The sequence below is a fragment of the Nanorana parkeri genome, unplaced genomic scaffold, assembly GCF_000935625.1.
Source record: "Nanorana parkeri isolate BGI_ZX_2015 unplaced genomic scaffold, ASM93562v1 scaffold219, whole genome shotgun sequence".
NCBI classification, from domain to species: Eukaryota; Metazoa; Chordata; class Amphibia; order Anura; family Dicroglossidae; genus Nanorana; species Nanorana parkeri.
The window spans coordinates 476204-496597 of record NW_017306487.1 but is presented as its reverse complement, the minus strand read 5'-3'; the positions used below and the strand labels follow the sequence as shown (position 1 = coordinate 496597).

General features: G+C 41.4%; 1 protein-coding gene across 1 annotated transcript in view; it reads right to left on the bottom strand.

Annotated features, from left to right (window-relative positions):
• The window catches only part of TOPBP1 (topoisomerase (DNA) II binding protein 1), a 40279-nt gene that overhangs the window by 1954 nt on the left and 17931 nt on the right, over positions 1-20394 (bottom strand). The window contains exons 13-26 of the mRNA XM_018555952.1: positions 18975-19186; positions 18326-18606; positions 15348-15521; positions 14041-14153; positions 13034-13160; positions 10602-10736; positions 10368-10476; positions 9615-9807; positions 8979-9205; positions 8723-8892; positions 6719-6827; positions 6418-6581; positions 4004-4144; positions 104-193 (exon numbers count right to left, since the gene is read on the bottom strand). Coding sequence (XP_018411454.1) covers positions 104-193; positions 4004-4144; positions 6418-6581; positions 6719-6827; positions 8723-8892; positions 8979-9205; positions 9615-9807; positions 10368-10476; positions 10602-10736; positions 13034-13160; positions 14041-14153; positions 15348-15521; positions 18326-18606; positions 18975-19186 — 2245 coding nt within the window. The remainder of the gene's footprint in view (positions 1-103; positions 194-4003; positions 4145-6417; positions 6582-6718; positions 6828-8722; positions 8893-8978; positions 9206-9614; positions 9808-10367; positions 10477-10601; positions 10737-13033; positions 13161-14040; positions 14154-15347; positions 15522-18325; positions 18607-18974; positions 19187-20394) is intronic.

Below are 20394 nucleotides of genomic sequence, written 5' to 3'. Positions count from 1 at the left end.
CCCCCCCCACTGTATACAGCGAGACATAATGCCAGTCATACTAAATAGTGCAGTTTGGGTTTGCATACACTCTATAAAATAACACCAATACAGATACACATACCTTGGCCCCTCCTGACTGGAGAAGACGTTTGAAGCCAGCTTCTTTTGCTTGGTCAACATTTAATATCACTTTCCACCCACTGAATGCTCCCTGCAAATGTTCAAGAGGTAGAAATTTACCTTTACTACTATGAAAAAGGGCAGCAAGCAGGAGTCACTGACACACTCAAAACAAACAGCTTAAACGAAGGCTCATAAGGACTATATTGTAAAGCTCCGGGATTTTATAAAACTTATCTCTGCTGCGGGGCTACCCCCACACTGCAAGGGTTAAGTGCTCATTTTGCTCTAGGGGAGCAAATAAAGAAGATACACTCACTTGATCCTTGGTCCCGTGGCAGTCAGAACTCCCTTCTCTCCCCCATGCTCTGGCTGTGGAATGACCCTTGGCATCCTCAAGTCAATGGACCTGCATTAAATTTGATGTCAGCAGTCCTTAGACTGCTGGAGCCCAGGGGGGAGAAGAGGCTGTGGGGATCAATCTAGCAGCCAGGTAAGACCAAGGATCAGGTGAGTATATCTTCTTTATTTGAACCCCCCAAACAAAAAAAGCACTTAACCCTTGCAGTGAGAGGGAGCACCATTGCTGGGGTTAGTTTTGGAATTCCTGGAGTTGCTCTTTAGTAGTACATGTTTATAGGATAGCACATGAGAGGTAGGCACCTCCTTAAACAGGAAACACTGAACTGGTTAGCAGCAAACCAGAAGCAAAGAACAGAATCTGAAGCAAAACATGTTTTTTTTTCCTGTTGTAAATAACACAAGGGCTGGGAATCCACCTGGAAATAAGTGTTACCAGTAAGGCCAGCTCTGGATTTCCCAAATCATCTTCCAGGGCAGCAAATGAGAGGATTAGTGAGACCTTACCAGGTTGGGGAGCAATAAAAGCCTGGAGAACTCTCCTTCCACAGAACTGACTGCGAGTATTACAGATATGGGGGACCCAGCTATGTGGTTCTCTCGAAAGAGTGATAAAAAAGGGGGGACAATAACTGCAGTGAAAAGTCTATGTCATGTTGGGAACAATATAAGCACATACCCCAAAATACCTCTAATGGCCTCTGTCCGGTGCAACATTGTGCAAAGTTACTCAAAGAAATATAAACTCCAATAATAAAAAGACTAAAAAGACATATACAAGCCCCCATAGTTTATGCAGCTCTCCTCCCGCACCGCCGGGCCTCCTGTGACAGCGTGTCAGGATGGAGAGAGAGGTACAAACACTCAGCAATCAGTGATCGCTGAGTGTTTGTAAATAATTGAGGACCTGGTATGTTGGCTATATCCTCAATTATGAATGAATGGGAAGTGATCTACATCACCTCCTGCTCATTGATGATTGTGGATGTAGTAAGCATACTCTGTCCTCATGTTATGAATGAACAGGAACACTCAGAGGATTCCTGTTCATTTATAACGGGGACTGCAGAAAAAGAGATTGAGGACTTTGTGTCCTCAATCTCTTTCTTTTTTAAAAGGGAAATATCAGGGGTCTAAACAGATCCCTAACATTTCCCCGAAGCCCCTAAAAGTAGAGTAAAAAATAAAAATGTTTAAATAAATAAAAATATTTTAAATAAAATATTTTTAAAAGTTTGAAAAAGTTAAAATAAAAAACATTTTCAGTTTCGGCCTGACATTTTTTATTATCTCCGTTTTGAATCTTTAATTTCGGTGCACCTCTATTACTAACGTCCTCCGGTGACCCAAAACGCAGGATATAGCGTGCTATTGTCCGCTATATGCTGAGAGTGCCGCAGCCAGGATGGATCCCATCAATACTGTTGAGATCCACCCCTCTGGCTGATTGACAGCTGACTCTGCCTATCTAGAGGCAGAGCCAGCTATGCCCACCCCTCCCTCCAGTCAGGGCTGGAGGATCGGTGAGGGGAAGGGGGAATTCCTGCGAGGAGCGGTGACTGAGTCCTCACTCTCTGCAGGGAGATGATCGGGAAGTGAGCGAGCGGCGGTATGTTTTAGCTCACTTCCCGATCAATAGAGCCGACCTGTGACAGTTTCAACATCACACGTCGGCACTAACTATGGGGATGAGTGTAATTCACTCACCTCATAGTTCTCCTTTAAGAAAACCTTTCAATAAATCCTGAGTGCAAGCTAAAATCTCACCAGAACATGAATGTGCTGTGGTGGAGATACATATCCACACCTGACATGGTAGTGCTAGGCAATACCAAAATTCCTTTGGCATTGGTCTTGATTCCAGCACCTGTGGCAGTGGGGGGAGTATATTGGTACTAATGTGCATTAAGTCATTAAGACCACCCCCTGTGTAGCAGTAGGTTATGAGGCCTGCACTAAACTGTTAATACAGTATTACAACAAAGGACATGCACAAGTTTTAGAGATTAAGTAAACAACCTGTGAAATTTATGTAAACTGGCTTGACTATTGTACAAAATATGTGTGGTAGTGCAAGTAGAAAGGCACCAAAAAATGTGCTAAACCTCTGCAGCATAGACCACCATTTACACAGGATATCATGTAAGAGGCAATCACATAAATGTCCTATACCGCTACACAACATACAGATGAAATGTGCATGGAACATAGGCACAACACATGTTATGTATAGGGCTATGTGTTATAACATTTATGCAGACACACTCAGTAACAAATGCCATGCAGGAGACCGCTGTTGGCAAACCATATACTGTGACATTCTGAACAGCACAGCATTATTACACAATCATTTTGCAGCCTGTAAACAGGTTATCCCCATTGATTATCCAGTTATACAAACAAGCGAGCAATATATGAGGCTGAGGTCTTACTACATATACTAGGAACCAACTACATCACTATACAATTAGATTTTGCATGAAGCTACTACTGCTGTAATACCACACTGGCCCTGAATGAGAAACTCAACTGTACTGTACATTTCTATGAAACGAACACTATAAAATGAGATCTAGACTCTTCCATTGAGGACTATGGGACCAAAAACACCCCATTCTGCATAAAAGTCGCTCAAGTACCTTTTTGAGCTTCAGGCATAGTGATACCGGCACCTGAGCACTCATATGCGAACAGAAAGAATTTAAAAGATTTTGGTTGTTGAGTGTTTGAGGTTTGAGCTTCAAGCTACAAAAAGCTCAGGTATGAAAGAAGGCTAAGAGAAGGTTCAGCTAATGAGGCCCTCACCATGGAGGTTTTAAACTCAGCCCTATCAAGTCCTGATCTAATGGCAATACAAGGTTTCTGAAACAACATGGAGGTGAAATAGTGCAACCCAGAACTTGCAGCAAACAGGATGGAGGTTGTAACAGCTGCAGTCACAGTTGCATAGTATTAGAGGTAGAATAAAGACACAGGTCCATCAAGTTCAACCTTTGTGTGTCTGTATGTGATTGTGCATATGTATGTGTGTACACGAGTCCCTGTGTGGTCACGAAGGCCAAACACCTCAGACACAGCCAGGCTGCAGTTAATTGAAACAAATTAGGAAAAGTAAAAAGGAGAATCCACCATGAAAAAAAATGAAAAAAAATAAAAAGGGTGAAGAAAAAAGCACCACAGTGGAAAAAACAGGGTTTTGTACTCACTGTAAAATCCTTTTCTTGGAGTCCATTGAGGAACACAGTAAGTCTCATACTGCTGGGTATACTGCCACCTACAGGAGGACTGGACACTGGCGAACAAAGAAGGCCAGGCCAGGATAGCCCCTCCTACTCTCAGCATGCCTCAGTTTTGTAGCAGAGCAGTACCAACAGTATGATCATAAACACAGAGAGGGAGTACATTGAGTCCCTCAGTGGACTCCAGGAAAATAAAATTGCAGTGCATATGTTCTTGCTTCTATCTCGTGTCTATTGAGGGACACAGGATGTCTTGTTCTGTCGGGATAGTCCAACCTAGGGGTGGGCAAAAGCTTCCATACCTCCACAGTGCCCGTCTCTTGTTTTATCCTCTGCAGCTTCTTCCTCCAATGCATTGCTGCCTCTGCCAGCAACCTCTGCACGGGGCTGATGCTACTGATAGCATTCAGTATTGAGATGCTTCCCCACTCATAATCATCTTCCTAGAAGAAAAAAAAACACATGAATTCATCATTAATGAAAAGGAAGTATGTTCTGATACTACCCTCCAAGCTTGGTTTTCTCAATGAAAAGTTGCTGCACATTAAAGAATAACATTTCAAAATGTGCAAAGTCGCTTCTCTGCAGGTCATAGTTTTCATTCCGAATATAAAAGGACAATAAAGCTAAACTTTTGCTTAATATCAGATAGTTTCTCTTTATTACCATTTTGAGAGAAATGGTTTGCTTAAAGCACGTCACTGCAAAATAGAAAATGTTTGGCTAGAAAAACAGCTTCAGACCCCCCAACAATTGTATATTTTCTGAAAGCAGAGGCCCTGTAGAATAAAAAAAAATGCTAGTTGCAATGTTTTATGTTGCACGGTATTTGCGTAACAGAATAAAATACCCAATTTTTTTGTGAAATATAAAAGATGGGGTCAAGCCGGTTAAATTGACACCAAAGATGACAAGCCTTATAATTGCATTCGCCTGTAAAACTGCAAAAAATGACAATACCCAAAATGTCCCATAGGCGATGATTTAAAAGCTTTTACTACTTATCAGTTTAGGACTAACAGTGATTGATGGCCCTAGAATTATTGCTCTCACTCCGACGTTTGCGGCATGCAACATGTGTGGCGCAGTTTTTGCACATAGGTTCATCCGACCTGTGTTTGCATTGTATGTGCGGGCACGTGGACTTTTTCAAAATATTTTTTTTTCTTTTTCCACACTCAACTATATTGCCATCACATAGGGGCTAACATGCCCCTATCTAATAGCAAATAGGATGTGACATGTCCTCTTTATGAAGACATCAGGTGTCTTTTTGGACCCCAAAGGAGCGGATTAAGCAGGGTTCTGCTTCTCCTGGCTCTAAGAGCCGGAGAATGTAAATAGTGACACCGGAAGTGATATAATACACATCACTTCCGAGTCCTGTGATCAGAGGAGAGATCAGAGGAGAGATCAGCGGCTAGAAGCTTGCTGAACTCCCTCAGATCTGTCAGGGTAGACCCGCTGTGCAGGTCCGGGGCCCGCACGGGGGACAGCAGAGCCCAGGGAAGCACCGCTTGGTACAAACGATCCGGTGGCTGTATAGACGCCGGATCACTTGTACAGAAACAGCAATCGTCTGCTGTTTAAAATGGGTCCAAAACATGGCTGCAGCAGCCGTGTTCTTGGTATAATCACTTCAAGAGGGTGACGTGTATTTACGTGAACCCGCATGAAGTACATGTAGAAAATTACCCTTGAAGTGCCAGACCAAGTGTGCTCCTACCTTTCTTTTTGAGGCAACAAAAAGGTGTCTTTTGAGCTCTAAAATCCTACGCACGTTGCACCAGCCCTGCCTATTTAATTTCTGATGGATTACAAAAAGAACCAGCCCTCTCCCTCATCTCCATAACCCCTCCTTGTACACAAAATATTATCCCCTCACAAGATTTCTGTCAAAATCGAGTCTCTTGGCACTTTCAGAACAGATAGAACAAAACCCTTTAATTATATATTATGCAGACCAAAAGGGAGCAAATAAAAGAAGCCCATTGTTAGGATTACAAAGACTTAACAGACCCTGCCACTCAGCCAATAAAGGGTAGAAAATGACAGGGCCTTCTTAAAGAAGTATTGCCACAAGTTTAAATAGTTTGTCAAATCCCCCAGGGAACCCGCTGCACATATCCTCATTTACATTTTTACTGTGGTTCCTGGGCAGCTTTGTCAGATAGCTGGCCGCTCCTCCCTCCACTTGTACCCAACTACAATGAACAAAGGAGACAACATTTCTGAGTGACAGCTCAGAGCATGACAGCGTGCAAAAAGAGTCTGCACAACCTTAGCTCCCCCTCCTCTGCAAGCTGCCAGCTCTCCTAGTCTTGCAGGCATGTCTGTGCCTTCTGTGCTCCCTTACATGTACACAGCCGTCACAGTGTTTTCTGCTCTGCCGTTCCTTCTTCTATTGCAGCTGCTGCAAAATACCCAGTGCTTTCAGGTATAGAGAAGCATGTCCTCCTTCAACTGTTAAATGCTGGGCCTGAACACAATATGGTTGTTCTCCGGAAGCTCTGACACCTGGTATTTTGCTTTGACTTCGATGAAAGGAGAGCCTGGGAAGTGCTGCAAGGATCAATATAACTGGCTTGAAAGGAAGGGTGGGCTTTAAAGAGACCCTTTGTCATTTATGATGACAGGGTTTCTTTAACATAACATTGGGAAATAAAAAAAAGTTCACAGTCTCCTGCAGTTGAGATAGCGTTACAAGTAAACAGACCTGAATGAAGCGTTTTACAGCTCGGCAGGCCTCCAAATAAGATCTATGAAGCACCCACTTTCCTGCAGCCATTGAAGCGAGATATTTCTCATTGCGGAGAGGATGGCCAACAATGATATGCGTACAGCTTGGATCAAAGCACTGCTTATCTATTACTATTCCACCTGAAAACAAAAGAAAGATACCAGTCTTTTATAAGTGTTTCCAAGGGCATAACAGGGCACAGTATGTGCGTTTGTTGGTTTAATTTAAGAGAAGAATAAAAAGGATTAACCAAATACTGCAGCGGAGATCATTTTACCTAGCTCCTCAATGAGCTGAGAGTAGTCAATTCTTTCCTGAGGATTTAAAGAAGAAAGCTGGAATCTCCGTTCCTTTTTATCTTCCACTTCTTCTGCTGGTTTCTCACTCTGTAATTAATTAAAAGAGTAAATAAAAACTAACCCTCGTGCACTTTAGAGAAATAAAAGCTAGCTACATAAATTAGAGGACAGTTACATGACTTGCTGCCATGATACTACTAATACTTGAGTTTCATTCTGAATATCTTTACTTAAAAATGTATGCTAGGATTGGTTGAGTGAGCACATTAGGTTAACCAAGGAAAAGGGGGAAATGCAGCCCTACATGTCTTTCATTGGCTTATCTAGGTGAAAATAGTAGCAACCAGGGAAATATATCCAACACAGGGATTGCTATTTTGCATGAGATCAATCAGGTGGGATGTCCGGTGAAGTCTGATGGCATCCATAGACATAAGGTTTATTGACGGATCTGGAATATTCTGGAAAGAATTGATAATCTAAAGGGTAACTTAGGGTGTTATTATTATTAATATTGCTTGGGTTTTATACAATAACAGCTTAGTAAAGCACACCACTTGTCTCCATCAACTAGTTTATGTTTCAGATGTATTTACACATAAGCCATTATATTTAAATATTACAGGTCTTTGAAAGACGCTTAATATTGGTGGATTTCTAGTGTGTCACATCTAGTCCAAGTACTGGACCAGACTATCAGTGGAATCACTAAATCCAGAACTGTGCTGGTTTTAATTTGTTTGTTATGGAATAGACCACAACGATTCTCATGAATGGAAATACCAAGCCTACTGATCGAGATGTTAAATACATAAGGAATTTTGCTGACAAAGGAATTGTTACATGATTTCTGCAGCAGTACAGCATCAAAAACAACAATGTCTCAGGTTGAAGATACACCAACTAGCCCATTTGACACTTTAGACAATATTCTATGTTCTTGTACAAAAAACTTGGTGCTGCAAAAGTCTGTGAGGCCTTGACTTTCACTGATTTGCAGGAGTGAGTGCAGAAGTCTTCCTGCCATGACATATAGGAGGAGCATGCCTTCTAATTGGCTATTTTATTGCCAACATGTGGAATTGCCACTTGGAATATGTAACTTTAATGGACACTGCAATTCATACTGCTTCTGAATGCTTTTAAAAGAAACTTAAACGTTAAAAAATATGTACACCGCTACTGCCGACCTCCTTTTGAGGATGCTAGTTGCTTGACTATCTTTGGCTTCAACACCTTTTACATCACTGACCTGAAAAAAGCATACAGCAAAAAAAAACTTAATTGTGAAGTCAGAACTCCAGATCTGCATACTTGTTCTGGGTCATCAACTCAAAATGCAATGAAACCTCTAGATCAGCAGGAGAGCTAGCATTTTCTAGTGAACAATGGCATATTATTATCATCAACGTTTTCCTTTAAACCTTTGTTAAACGGGAATATGTGCTACTGCTTTACTTTAAGTGTACTTCCCTCTGTTGCTGAAATGTTGCAAAAGATTGTTGCTACACCTCTCCTCACTTATCTTCTAGAGTTCCCCAGGAGCTTTAAAACCTTGATGCCCTCATAGGTAAATATCAATCCTATTAGTACATTTCCCATCTTGCACCTCACTCAACATGATGACCAACTTCCCTAATCAACAATGAGGTGACAGAGGGGGAGAATGCAATGAAGGCACAACGTTGAGGGTGAAGACTATATTTGTAGATTAGAGTTCAGTTACTTTTGTCGCTCCTGACCGACTCTAGAAGAAAACCCTTGCACAATCGACCTGACACCAGTGTACAAGAGAGCCGAGTACAGAGTTGTTCTAAGCTTTATGACCAAGTATTTTCATATTCGTAGATTGGTGCTTGGCATACAAACAATGCCCAGGCTTTCTGACAACAGTGTCAGAACATATATTTAATAAAAAACAAAAAAAGTATTTTGCAGAATTAGAGAAGTTTAACATTTTAAAGTAGTTGACACAATAATACAAGCAGTACCATTTCTTTGGGTTGAGGAGCTACAGGGGGATTGGCAAGTGGAAATGCAATGCTTGGAGCCTGTGGGGTGGGGATCAGAGGGTCCTCTTTAACTGGAGACTGAAGATCTGGTTCTTTTTTTGAGGCTTCTCTGGCTGAAGTATGCGCTAACTCACATGCCTCTGAAATGTGGAAGAAAAAAATAATTACAAGAGGCAACAAGGACAATGGAGCAAAATGTGTGCTATACTAGTTGTAGTTTTCTTACCCATTTCAGCTATCTCTGTATCTGTTAAGGATTCTTTAAACCGAGATTGGTCATCACCATTAACTTTATGAGGCAGCAAAGGTTCAGTGCACTGGGAGGGACTGTCAGGCCACTGTAAGTTGCTGGCCAGCTTGGCCCTTTCTTCCCTTGCAGTTGGGTCATCCCAAATAATTTGCTCATTTTGTGATGGTTCTGTGTTTAGATCTGTTAACATCTGGCGAGAGTTTCTAAAAGAGAAGACGCTCATTATCAGAGTGAGGTAGGTGCATCAGTTTACAGCAGGATGGCAGCACACAAGGAATCTCCTCCAAATGTATCTTTATTTCAAACTGTAAAGTCCATTAAAGCAAACCAGCTTACACGTCTTAGTCATAAGGAGCACTCTGGGAAAATGTAGACAGTCTTCATGGTGGCAGCATATACAATGCACGCTACAATGTTCACTTAAAATGTTGAATGTTGTATTCATGCGAGTTTAACACAATTAAATACATTAGGATGTAGTGGACCTGCATTGAACACATCTCTAACTACACATATGACAGTGAAAATGCAGTGTGCATGATCCTAAAAGGATAACAATAGGTTGGCTGGTAAAATCACTACTATATGGTTATTACTGGCTTATAGAAATACCTTCGTGCTTCCAATACTCTGCTCCTGCCATTACGTGTTGTACGAGCACCCTCCGGAGTGCAGGGAGATGTATCAAAACCTGCTCTGCTTAATATTGATCTCTGCCCTTGAGCTTTCACTATGGATGTTGCAGACATGAGCTCCTGCAACTGTCGTTGGAAATTTTCCCTCATCTCCAATGTCTGTGTGAGAACTTGACAGCAAAAGAAAGAGAAAGTATAACTGGAATTGATTAAAGAAAAAGGAATGCAAAAATTAAATTAAAAGTAAAAACAAAAAAATATAGCAACATTAAAAATTAAGGTTTACAATATACACAGCTCTTTATACACAGTTCTTTTCTCCAACAAACAGGTTTGTATGACAAAACAATTACAGGAGATTAAGATGGGGCACCAAAGTCATACAATAAGGAAATGAAAAAGTTCAGAAATTGGAGAGACCACCATTGTCCACTACCGTGCTGTGGTCAAGGCATGTTTGTGAGAAGGGAAATGTATATGTTATGTTCTAAATAGGACAGGACAGTGTTGAAGAAAGTAGTGTAATTTGCTGATATGTATGCTTTATAAATATAAAACTGAAACTTCCAAGTTTGCTCAGCTATACAATAAGAATGGTTAATGTTTTTACCTACTTGATAATTACTGGACAAAAAGGTTTTTTTTTGTTTTTAATGTAACCATTTCCACCTTCTCCTCTTGACTTTTTAAATAATAAGACATTTTGTTGCATAGTCACTTAAATATTTACCTCCCTTAACATCATTTGGAGCATTGTGAGCTTTGTCAGAGTTATGGGTGGTATTAGGGGAAATTTCAGCAATTTTAGGTTGCTCATCTTCATCTGGCAGCGCATTATCCTGTAATGTTAAAAAACAAAACAGTGTCAGTGTCATGTTTACCAGCCAACCATTTTTACCCAAACAGCTGCGAGTCACTACATTTACAAGCTTCACAGGGTCAAATCTCAAAAGATCATGTGTACCTTATCATTTAGGGTTGTAGAAATTTTGTAGCTGCTATGTGGTACGTCTAAAACACCACTGATATCCAGGCTCATTTTTGGATTGTAGGTATGAGGATATAGAGACTCGGGGACATGCCTCTGTTCTTCTGCACACTGTATTAATGAAACATCGAAGCAGAGATGTGAGAAAAAAGGGGAAATAAAGTAATTTGTTGGCCTGAACAAATAACATAAATCACAAGTTTTGCAATCAGCATGGATGTAAAGATTCATCACATAACTCCAAGAATATACACATTATTAGATTTACATGTTAAGATGCAGTGTTAGGCATTTCCAGTTAATTTTCAACTCATTGCAGAGTTTAACCTACTGCACTTATTCACTCAAAATGTGAACTTTTCACAAAAAGATTTCAAAACTAGCAACAAAGCCACATTCTAGCTGTGAGGAAATACTGCAAGGTAGTACAAATTTAGCAACTTAGTCAAAGAGTAATACTATCCTAGCGGGTCTACATATTTAATTATTTGTAAGAGTTCTAGTTTAAAAAGGAAACCTGTCAGTATCATGAATCATATCAAATACGCTGCAAAAATGCAGCCACCAAGTAATGCCTGAACATACCAGTAGATTTCTTTTAGAGCTCACCAGTTGTCCTAAATCCTGGCGTGTTCTGATATGGAAGTTTTATAACTTGCTAATACTGCCAATAGCCAATCTCCCCCTCCTACTTGCCAGCAAGGCTTCCTCTCATAATAAGGGGCAAAAAAGGTGCATGAGGGGGCGTGTTAGAGTGCCCAGGTTTAGGGTTCTCCAGAGGATATCTAAATGCATGCTTGGGCACTGCTACGTGTCTGCATTGTGCCAATGTAGCCTGTCTAGTATCAATAAATATAGGATTTTCAACTTATGGTAATGTCCTTTTTTTTTGAGTACATTAAAAAAGGGACACAGGATGGTAATTAAGGTACATAGGGTTATGCTGTTGCTTAGAGATTGGAGACTGGCACAACAAAGCTGTAAGGACGGCCTAGTATAACCTCCCACGGTCACCATGCACCAGTTTTGTGGCAAAGCAATAGTAGGAGTAAATCATGGTAACAGTGGGGAGGGACACAGGACGGTAATTCAGTTACATAGGGATGTCCAAAAGCAGTCCAACTCATGAGTGGGCAACCCAGCAAACACCACACTAACAAGCCCATAAGTATAAGTAAGTATGTTACCAAAAGAGGGGCTCAACAGAGCTTACAGAGCTGCCTGAAGAACCTTACGACCAAAGCCAGCATCATGTCATATGTCTAGTAATCGCAGGACCCCTGACCTAACGCTTATGATCCGCCATAAGCAAGTGAGGGCTTCCCAGAAGAAGTACTCAGGAGAAAATGGAGCAAAAGTTAATGCCACCTATTTGTCACTGGAGGCAGCAGGGAATGCAGGTAAATGTCCCAAAGGACTGTGGTGTGGGTGTGGCTTATGCCTTGTAGTCCCAAACAAATAGATTGGATATATATTAGGCAGAAGTCCTTAGGGAGAAGGTTCCAACAGACAGGTTCACTGCAGCCCTGGACCTTTAACCTCCTTGGCGGTATTCCCGAGTGTAGCTCGGGGTTACTTCTCCATACCCTGAGCTACACTCGGGAATATCCCACAGTATTTACTTACCTTGTCCCTCGAGCCGTGCGGTGTCCTCCGACCGGCGCCGGCATCTGTCTTCCGGGTTCCGTCCCTTGCGAGCGTACGCGTCGCACAGGGGCGGAACCGGCGGGAAATTCGAAAAAAAACCCCGAAAAAATTAAATAAAATAACGAAAAAAATCGCACCGAAAAATTAACGAAAATCAAAAGAATCATACCGCCAGGGAGGTTAAAGCACTCTACTGCTAGCTCACACGTTAAACCCAGGTGGTGTAGGAGAGCGTTCTTAGCAGAGTCTAGTTCAGTGAGAACACATTACAGGCCAGTCCCACTTCTTCATGCCAGCAGGGTCTAAGGACATCCTTTAAGGCTATGCAAAGGATCAGCCAAACCAGAAAGATGCAAAATAAGCCCCAGTGGTTATGTTTTCTAGCAACTGGATCTTACTAGGAAGAGAAAAAAAAAGTCTCCTGAAGACAGCAGTGTAATCCTATGTGCCTGAATTACCATCCTGTGTTCCTTAATGTTTGGGCAAGAAATAAAGATTTACCTAAAAACTAAGAATGCAAACCATGCAAGAGTGCTGTATGGTTCCCACTGACCTCTGTAGTTATTTGCAGACTGTAATGCAGACATAGCATAGGTCACGGCAGCCCTATGGACACAAACTGCACAAATGTGTCCCCTTTTATGACCTGAAACATGCTGCATTGCAGAACCAGTTTCTATGGCAGTCTATTTTGCTCACACATGTGGTTATATATAACAAAACAACAACAAAATCAATCCACAAACATCACTTATACATACAGCCAGGAGCCAGTGCTCAGATACAATGTGAATGCCATTTCTTTCTTTTACAGACTTGAATTCCCGATTGGTGTCGTTTTGTCTTCCTTGATAAATGAAGTGCGTTACACTTTCATCAAAGCACCATCTGCGTTAAACAAAATCAGTTAACAGCTAATAAAAATTTAAAAAAACACAGAAGAAAAACCATACTTGAAACTCTGAGCAGCCACTTTTGTGATTTATATACTTCTGCACAGACAGGAGGGTGACACCACTTTCTGTCTTAGCCCTCATTCACACAGAGCGTTTTTAGCGCTTATTCTGCTTGAAAAAACACCCCCCAAAAAAAAAAACCTTTCATTTCTACGGCCATGTTCAAATCTGCGCGTTTTGTCGCTTGTAAGAAAAGGCCTGTCACTTGAAGAAAGTACGAGTCTTTTGGCAGATTCTGCGCTTCTTGGCCCCATAGACCTCAAGAAAACCCTCGAAAACACACATTTGCTGTGATTTGTTTTGTACATTTACGTCAATGTGTTTTATGCACGTAAAAATGTGCAATGAATGCGCAAGAACATGCTACACAAAACATGAGTTTCTACACGTGAAGATGTAGTGGCTCAGGTGTGAATGAAGGCTTAGCGTTAAAAAACATAATGGTACCCTGTTACATGACTGCACAGTGATGGAGCAGCAACACAGTAAACTCTGCTCTTTCCTCCAATCATGTGCATGTAGCAGTCTGACTAGCCCTAGTACTGCCTATACCCAACCCAGTTTCAATGCTGCTGTGCAAGGGATGACAAACATAAGATTTGTACAGGAATGCACAAATGCATTAAATGGTTTTTTTTCAGCGTAAAACTTTGTACTGTACCTTACAGACATCTCAAGCAATATCAGATTTAGAGCAAGCATTCTGTAATAATGGTATTTTATTTGTTCACAGAGAACAAAAAGGAAAGCATGCATTCTATCACAGCCCCAATTATACAAGAGACAAATACAAGTCTTATCCCATTCTGTACCTGTACTCTGCTCCAAGAGATGCAGCTACAGCATTTAATTCCCCTTGTTTTTTGCTAAGCTTCTTGCTCACACAAATAACAACATTACTGAGAATTGTGGGCTCCTCATTTACCTGTGAACATACAAAAAAAAGCAGAGTGGGCAATCAGCATGAAGTAAAACTATAAAATCACCAAATCTGTTTTCTACTGGACTGGAAAGAGAAAGCACTGCAAATAACACATAACAAATACATAATTCATGTGACTGATCAGAACTAGTGGTACTCATTAGCCAGAGGGAACGTTTAAAAGAATGCAAAATACTTAATTATTCACAATTTACATAAACATCTGAGTGTAATTTACATAAACATTTGGTTATTTGCTATGGAAATTATAAGATGATTCCAGCTCTAGAAGCTACATAAAGTTGTAATAAACTGAGATTTAAAGCTGAACTCAGAAAATGAGCCTTGCAGCGCCCCCTGCTCAAGGCTGACCGCTGTATCTGGGGGACATTTGGAGAGTGACATTTTGCACTACAGTAGAATCTGAAGATCCAGGAGAAGTTCCCGGGTGCATATATGGAGTTTCAAGGATAGGATATCACAGCAGGATTGTGCATAAGGAAAGGAATTTCGGCAGAGCTCTCACCTCTTGCTTTCTGCCCAATACCCTGCCAGGCCCCACTTAACAGCATTTTACTTGCAAGGGAGACACCATAATAAAAAGACACTAATGAGGAGAGGAAGTAGGGAGTCCTGGTGACCATAACAAAATCTAAAGCACCAAAGCTTTCCTCATCTGCCTCAGCTGTGACTTTTATTGGGAAAGTAAAACATTCTATCTGCAGCTCTGACTCTGAATTATTAATAACACAGGCTAGTGCTGGTCTGTGAAATATTGTGTGCCCACAGGCTCCTTTAGGTATACCAAAAGGAGCAGCAGACAGTTTGATCATTTTTTGGTAAAAGAGGACGAATGACTGAGCACAATTATGGGTAAAGGCAAGAGAGTGGTAATTGAAAAACCCCAAAACATCTTTACAGATTGTAGTTTTACTATGGACTGCAGTCATCATCTCACTTGAACACTTTCGCTGCACAAAGACCTGCTTGAAATGTACACAGTAATTATTTGAGCTCATAGATAATTAAAATGTAAACACATCAACAAGAACAATACACATTTTCTAATTTAGCAACACTTTAATGCTTTACCATGTGACATATTTATGCAATTATGTCTATTATAAATAGATGCGCTCAGCATCACCTGTTATGTTAAACTGCTACATAAAATATTAATATAAAAATAAGACTTACTTGTTTTTGCACAGCCATTTTTAACTGAGGACTAGCTGAACGTTCTGCAGTTTGGCGGTTACTGTTTGCAAGAGCTAACTGCAGGTTTCTTCCAATCACTTCTGTCAAAGGGGTGCTCTGTGTTTTGTTCTTCTGGTTGGGACCACCTGGAGTTTCCAAAGCTGCCAGAGCATCCTGTTAGGATTTAAGAATTTAAGACACACATATAAAATAAATATCTATTGATTGATTGATTTTATATTGATATATATATATATATCAATCTATCTATATATGTCACAGAGTGGAATTTATGCAAATAAAATCCATAAAAGGGAACACAAGATCCATACAATACAAATTATAGTTTAAAGGGATCACTCGCAGACAAAACCAGCAATTGTTTCTTATAGGAAGGATCATGTAATGACATGTATGTATGACATTTAACGTTAGGCCAGGTGATCCCCAAAATTCCTGTGTAGGTACCACATAAAAAAAGAAGAGTGAGACACCAAGAAACATGAAGTAGAAGAGAGAATGAAAAGGTAAGGTAGAAGAAAAAAAAAAAGAGAAAAAGGCATGCATCTATAAAATAGATATCAGGAGAACAGAAATTTAAAATTGAGAAAAGTAAAGAAGCAACAGAAAAAGCACCCACACCCTATCACAGACCCTCATTTAGGTCACAGCAGTTATTTAGAAACCAGTTCTAGAAATTAGGGATGCAACGACACCGGTATCGAATACCGATATTTTTTTCGGTACTCACTGATACCGAATACCGGAAGTCCCATTCAGGAAGCCAGGCCGTGTGTAATGACTCGCCACCTGGCTTCCTGATTAGACGAGAAGCGTGTAAAGACACGCTGCCCGGCTTCCTGATACCAGAAGTATCGGGCTAGGTATCCGAGCATTTGGGCCCAAATACTCGGCATCTGCACCGATACTAGTATCGGTGCATCCCTACTAGAAATGGCAGGTAGTCACAAAACAGAAGGCACAGACCAAATGATAATTAAGCGCTCCCCAGAGTCCTATTCGGACGCCAAAAGATGTTCCAGGTACACTATGAGGTCCATTTCTACAGTCCGCTTAGACAAGGTAGGTAGTGCAAGGGTAGGCCAATGTCCCAGGATGACAGCCCTAGTAGCCGTGAGAAAATGACGTAAGACACCCCTTTTTGCAGACTTTTTTGAGACCGGTAACAGACAATTATACAATTTTGGGCTTATTTGATACCATGGAACCTGTCACTCTGTGGTAGATTTCCAAAACCAGTTGCTAAAATGCCATGATGAGAGGGCAGTTGCACCAGATAAGATCCCTGATACCAACAGCAAGAATTAGGTACCGAGGGGGTAAAAGTGATGTAGTAAATCAGGACATATGTACCACAGAGTCAAGATTTTCCAGATTCTTTTCATACAATGGACGTACCCGATTCCCTCTCCTAAGCAGATGTATACAAAAGGTAAATCATGGGAGGATGTAGGAGAGACGTGAATAAAGCAGCAACACAGTGCGAGTCAGAGGCCGCTATTGCAAAATAAGGGATTTGAAAGCTGTGGGATCAGATTGTAGGTTCTCGGACTGAGGGTGTGACACGAGATAGAAAACCGTCTATCAGAAATTCAGCAACGCTGGCAAAACGGTTGATCAACTGACGAACAAGCCTGTGCTCCCACCACAGTTCCAGAAGCCTGTAACGGACACAAGGGCTGCAGGAGCTTCACAGCAGGGTTACCCAGAGACTACCCAGGGTTACCAGTAGCCAAAGCATCTGGAACTATGTTGGGATGCTTTTGTCATCTGCCTGACTCCACTTTCCTGATCACAGGCACAAAGACCCTAACAGACACTGAGACTGATAAGATAAGGGTCTATGTGCCCCTGTGCATCATGGGTTTACTACTTGGTTTGAAAGTTGTTTCTATCTGTTCCCATTGGTTCTTGTTTGGGCGCGATTCATGTTTATTGATGAAGGGGGGTTTGTCCCTTATTGCCTATAAATATTAGTCCTGTTGGAAAATAAAGTCATTCGCTGTTTTTACCTCAAAACTAGTGTTGTCTAAATCTTGGGGGAACGAGGGTATATGCTGGCCGGGAAGGTACCGAGCAGGGAAGCATTATTTTGCGGAGATACCAGGCGGGGTATCAGGAGAGTCCATAACAAAGCCTTATTCCATCTTCCGAAAGATGATCTTTGCAACACTGGAGGGAATGTCGGATTATCGAACAGCGTCGTCATAGGACCAACGTATAAGAAAATCTTAAATGTGGATACAAATCGATTCTATAGATGCAAGGTCTGTGCTGTAAGAGGAGGTAAGGACCAATATCTAAAAATAGGCTAACTCCACTGCCAAACCCGAAAGACAGAACAATGTCTAGGGAGTAGAATGATTGATGTTATTAAAGTGGCATTAAAGTCACAATTATTTTCCTCCCCACAGCATGCTGCTTTAAGGACTTACCTTAAATGATGCCTCTTGAGCAGATCATCTTGTTCTTTCCACTTGTATTCAGGACTCCCTCCAGAGCTGGTGCCTGTCTCTGATCCAGCGCAGACTGCTGTCTCTACATATCCCATGCAGTCTGTCCGACATGCACGCTCACGGCTGTGTGCAATCAGCCCCACTGTGTCTCTCTTCTCTTTACTGAAGATCTCTACTGTGCATGCGCCCGCCTCATCAACCTGCTCACCCACTCGAGAAGCTCCAGAGCTTCAGACGGGAGCAAGCGGCGGAGACACAGGTAACTAATTACCTTTTTGCTAACCTTTTTTTTATTTTTTGTAATGCTTTTGCATTATCTACTGCTTGCTAGCAGTAGATATAAGCAAAAAAACCTGAGTGTTTAATTATACTTTAAGCTGGGCCACTGAAGCTTACGGTTAAGCATTCTATGCCAACCCTATAGCACGACACTACCACAGGAAAGCAGCAGCACAGAAGGCTCATCAGAAGCTTACAATAAATACAAATCGTAAGCGATACCTTAACATCAAATGTTGGCTTGAAAAGTTTATCTCGGCATAAAAATTTTGAAGGTGTGTCAAGATGAAGAGATGGCTCCCTCTGTGGTATTTTAGTTTCCCCACCAGGTGTTGGAACCTTTTTGTTGTGCCTTGAAAGTACAGACTGGAATGCCTTGCTCTGAAATCGATTCATATCTAATGGAGTCACTGCAGATTTCTTCAAGGCTTCTGGACGGTCTGGTGTATCCATTGATAGTCTTGCTACTACCGGCCTATATGTCTGACTTACAAAACTCTCTTCTTTGTCTGGAAAAAAATAAAAAAAACAAAAGTGTGAATTTAGACACAGTATGCATGGGTTTTCCTGGGGAAAAAAAAATTAATATCAGCCCTTCTCAATGTCTTCAGGAACTTGATAAGCACATGACAAGATGCAGAGGAACTCTGATCTTGCTGTGTACCATAGCTATTTTCAGTCAGGTTAAATTACCAGGTTTCACCTGCAGGTGGCACTACAGATGAAACCTGAAAAAATGGCTCTGGTTCCTATAAAGGCGTGGGAAGCAAGGGTTGAACTATACTGCCCAATTCCTTTATAAACAACACAGTCATTTAGTCTTGATCTATCATTTAAATAGCTAATAAAGTAAGAATAAATAACCACCAACCATCTACACTGGCGTTCTCCACAAGATACTGGTTCTCATCTGCTTTCTTGCCAGTTCTGGCACACTGTAGGAGCCAGGCCATAGTCACAGCAGGCAAATTCCACTTCTTAGCTGCTTCATATTTGGAGCCGTCAGGATCTCGAAGCACGAGATGAGTGCTGGCAAACATGCCTTTTTTTGGATTGGCCTTTCTTACAAAAAACTCTTGGACTCTGCAACATTCAAAATGCTCAGCATTACTTAAACCCCAGAAATTGAAAGTGGCTATAAAAACAGTGAAATGTAACACCAAATTCTGAAAACAAAAATGGTAGTTTAGAGGTATAACCTTCTTCTGATACATTACTCAAGGTAATCTAAATCAAAAAGTGCCATCATCACTTGGAAGGATGAGATACACATGCAACACAAATAAACAAAACTAAACCAAGGCACCTTCCAGTGTACTTAAAAAGGAGAACTATGGGGATAAGGATTTTCCCCATAGTTCTCCTTAGGGTAACGGGAGGACACAAACTAGCGTCCTCCCGTCACCCTAGGCTCAGTATACGTTATACCGAAACGCCACAGTATACAGCGAGCTGCTGCTCGCGGTATACGGAGACGCTGAAGCGGATCCCGACAATTGTGCCGGGATCCGCCCAGCTGCGTGACTGACAGCTGGCTCTGCCTATCTAGAGGCAGAGCCAGCTGTACCCGCTCCCTCCCCCGTCCCTTCCGCCAGTCAGCGCTGGCGGCTCGGAGCGGGGAATCCAGCCCCTCCCCTGTCACGGCAGAGAGCCGTGACAGGATCGAGAGGTGAGAGAACGCCGGTATGTGTTCGCTCACCTCCCGATCTACTGAGCCGGCCTGTGACAGTTTCATTGTCACAGGTCGGCTAGAACTATGAGGTGAGTGAAAAGCACTCATCTCATAGTTCTCCTTTAATATCCCCCTTTCCAAAAGAGTCCAGTGTCACACAGCCAAAGACAAGAGTATAGAAGCACAAAAATTTCAGTGTTGGGGGGCCCTCCAGGTAATTTAGTTAATACTTTGCTATTATCACTACAAGTGCATGAAATATAGTTTTTAGAAAATAACCATATCAAAAAGTTCCCGATTATCCCAATATACTGTTCAATGGCAATAAGCATGTGAACATTTTTTTTGGAAACATAAAAGATTACAACCAATCTATTGACAGAACACATTGCACAAATCACTGCATTTGTCCCAGAGGTCGTGACGTACTGTATGGTAGTTTGGGTAAAGTATGGTAGAGGTCCATAGAAGACAAACAAACAACAAATCCTTCTGGCATGAGTGAATTGCACATATGTATAATGCTGCACTGAATATTATAACGTTCAAATAGACTGCAAAGTGTTTATAATAATTAAAGGGTATATTTATAAAGAAATAAATATGACATTCACCAAAC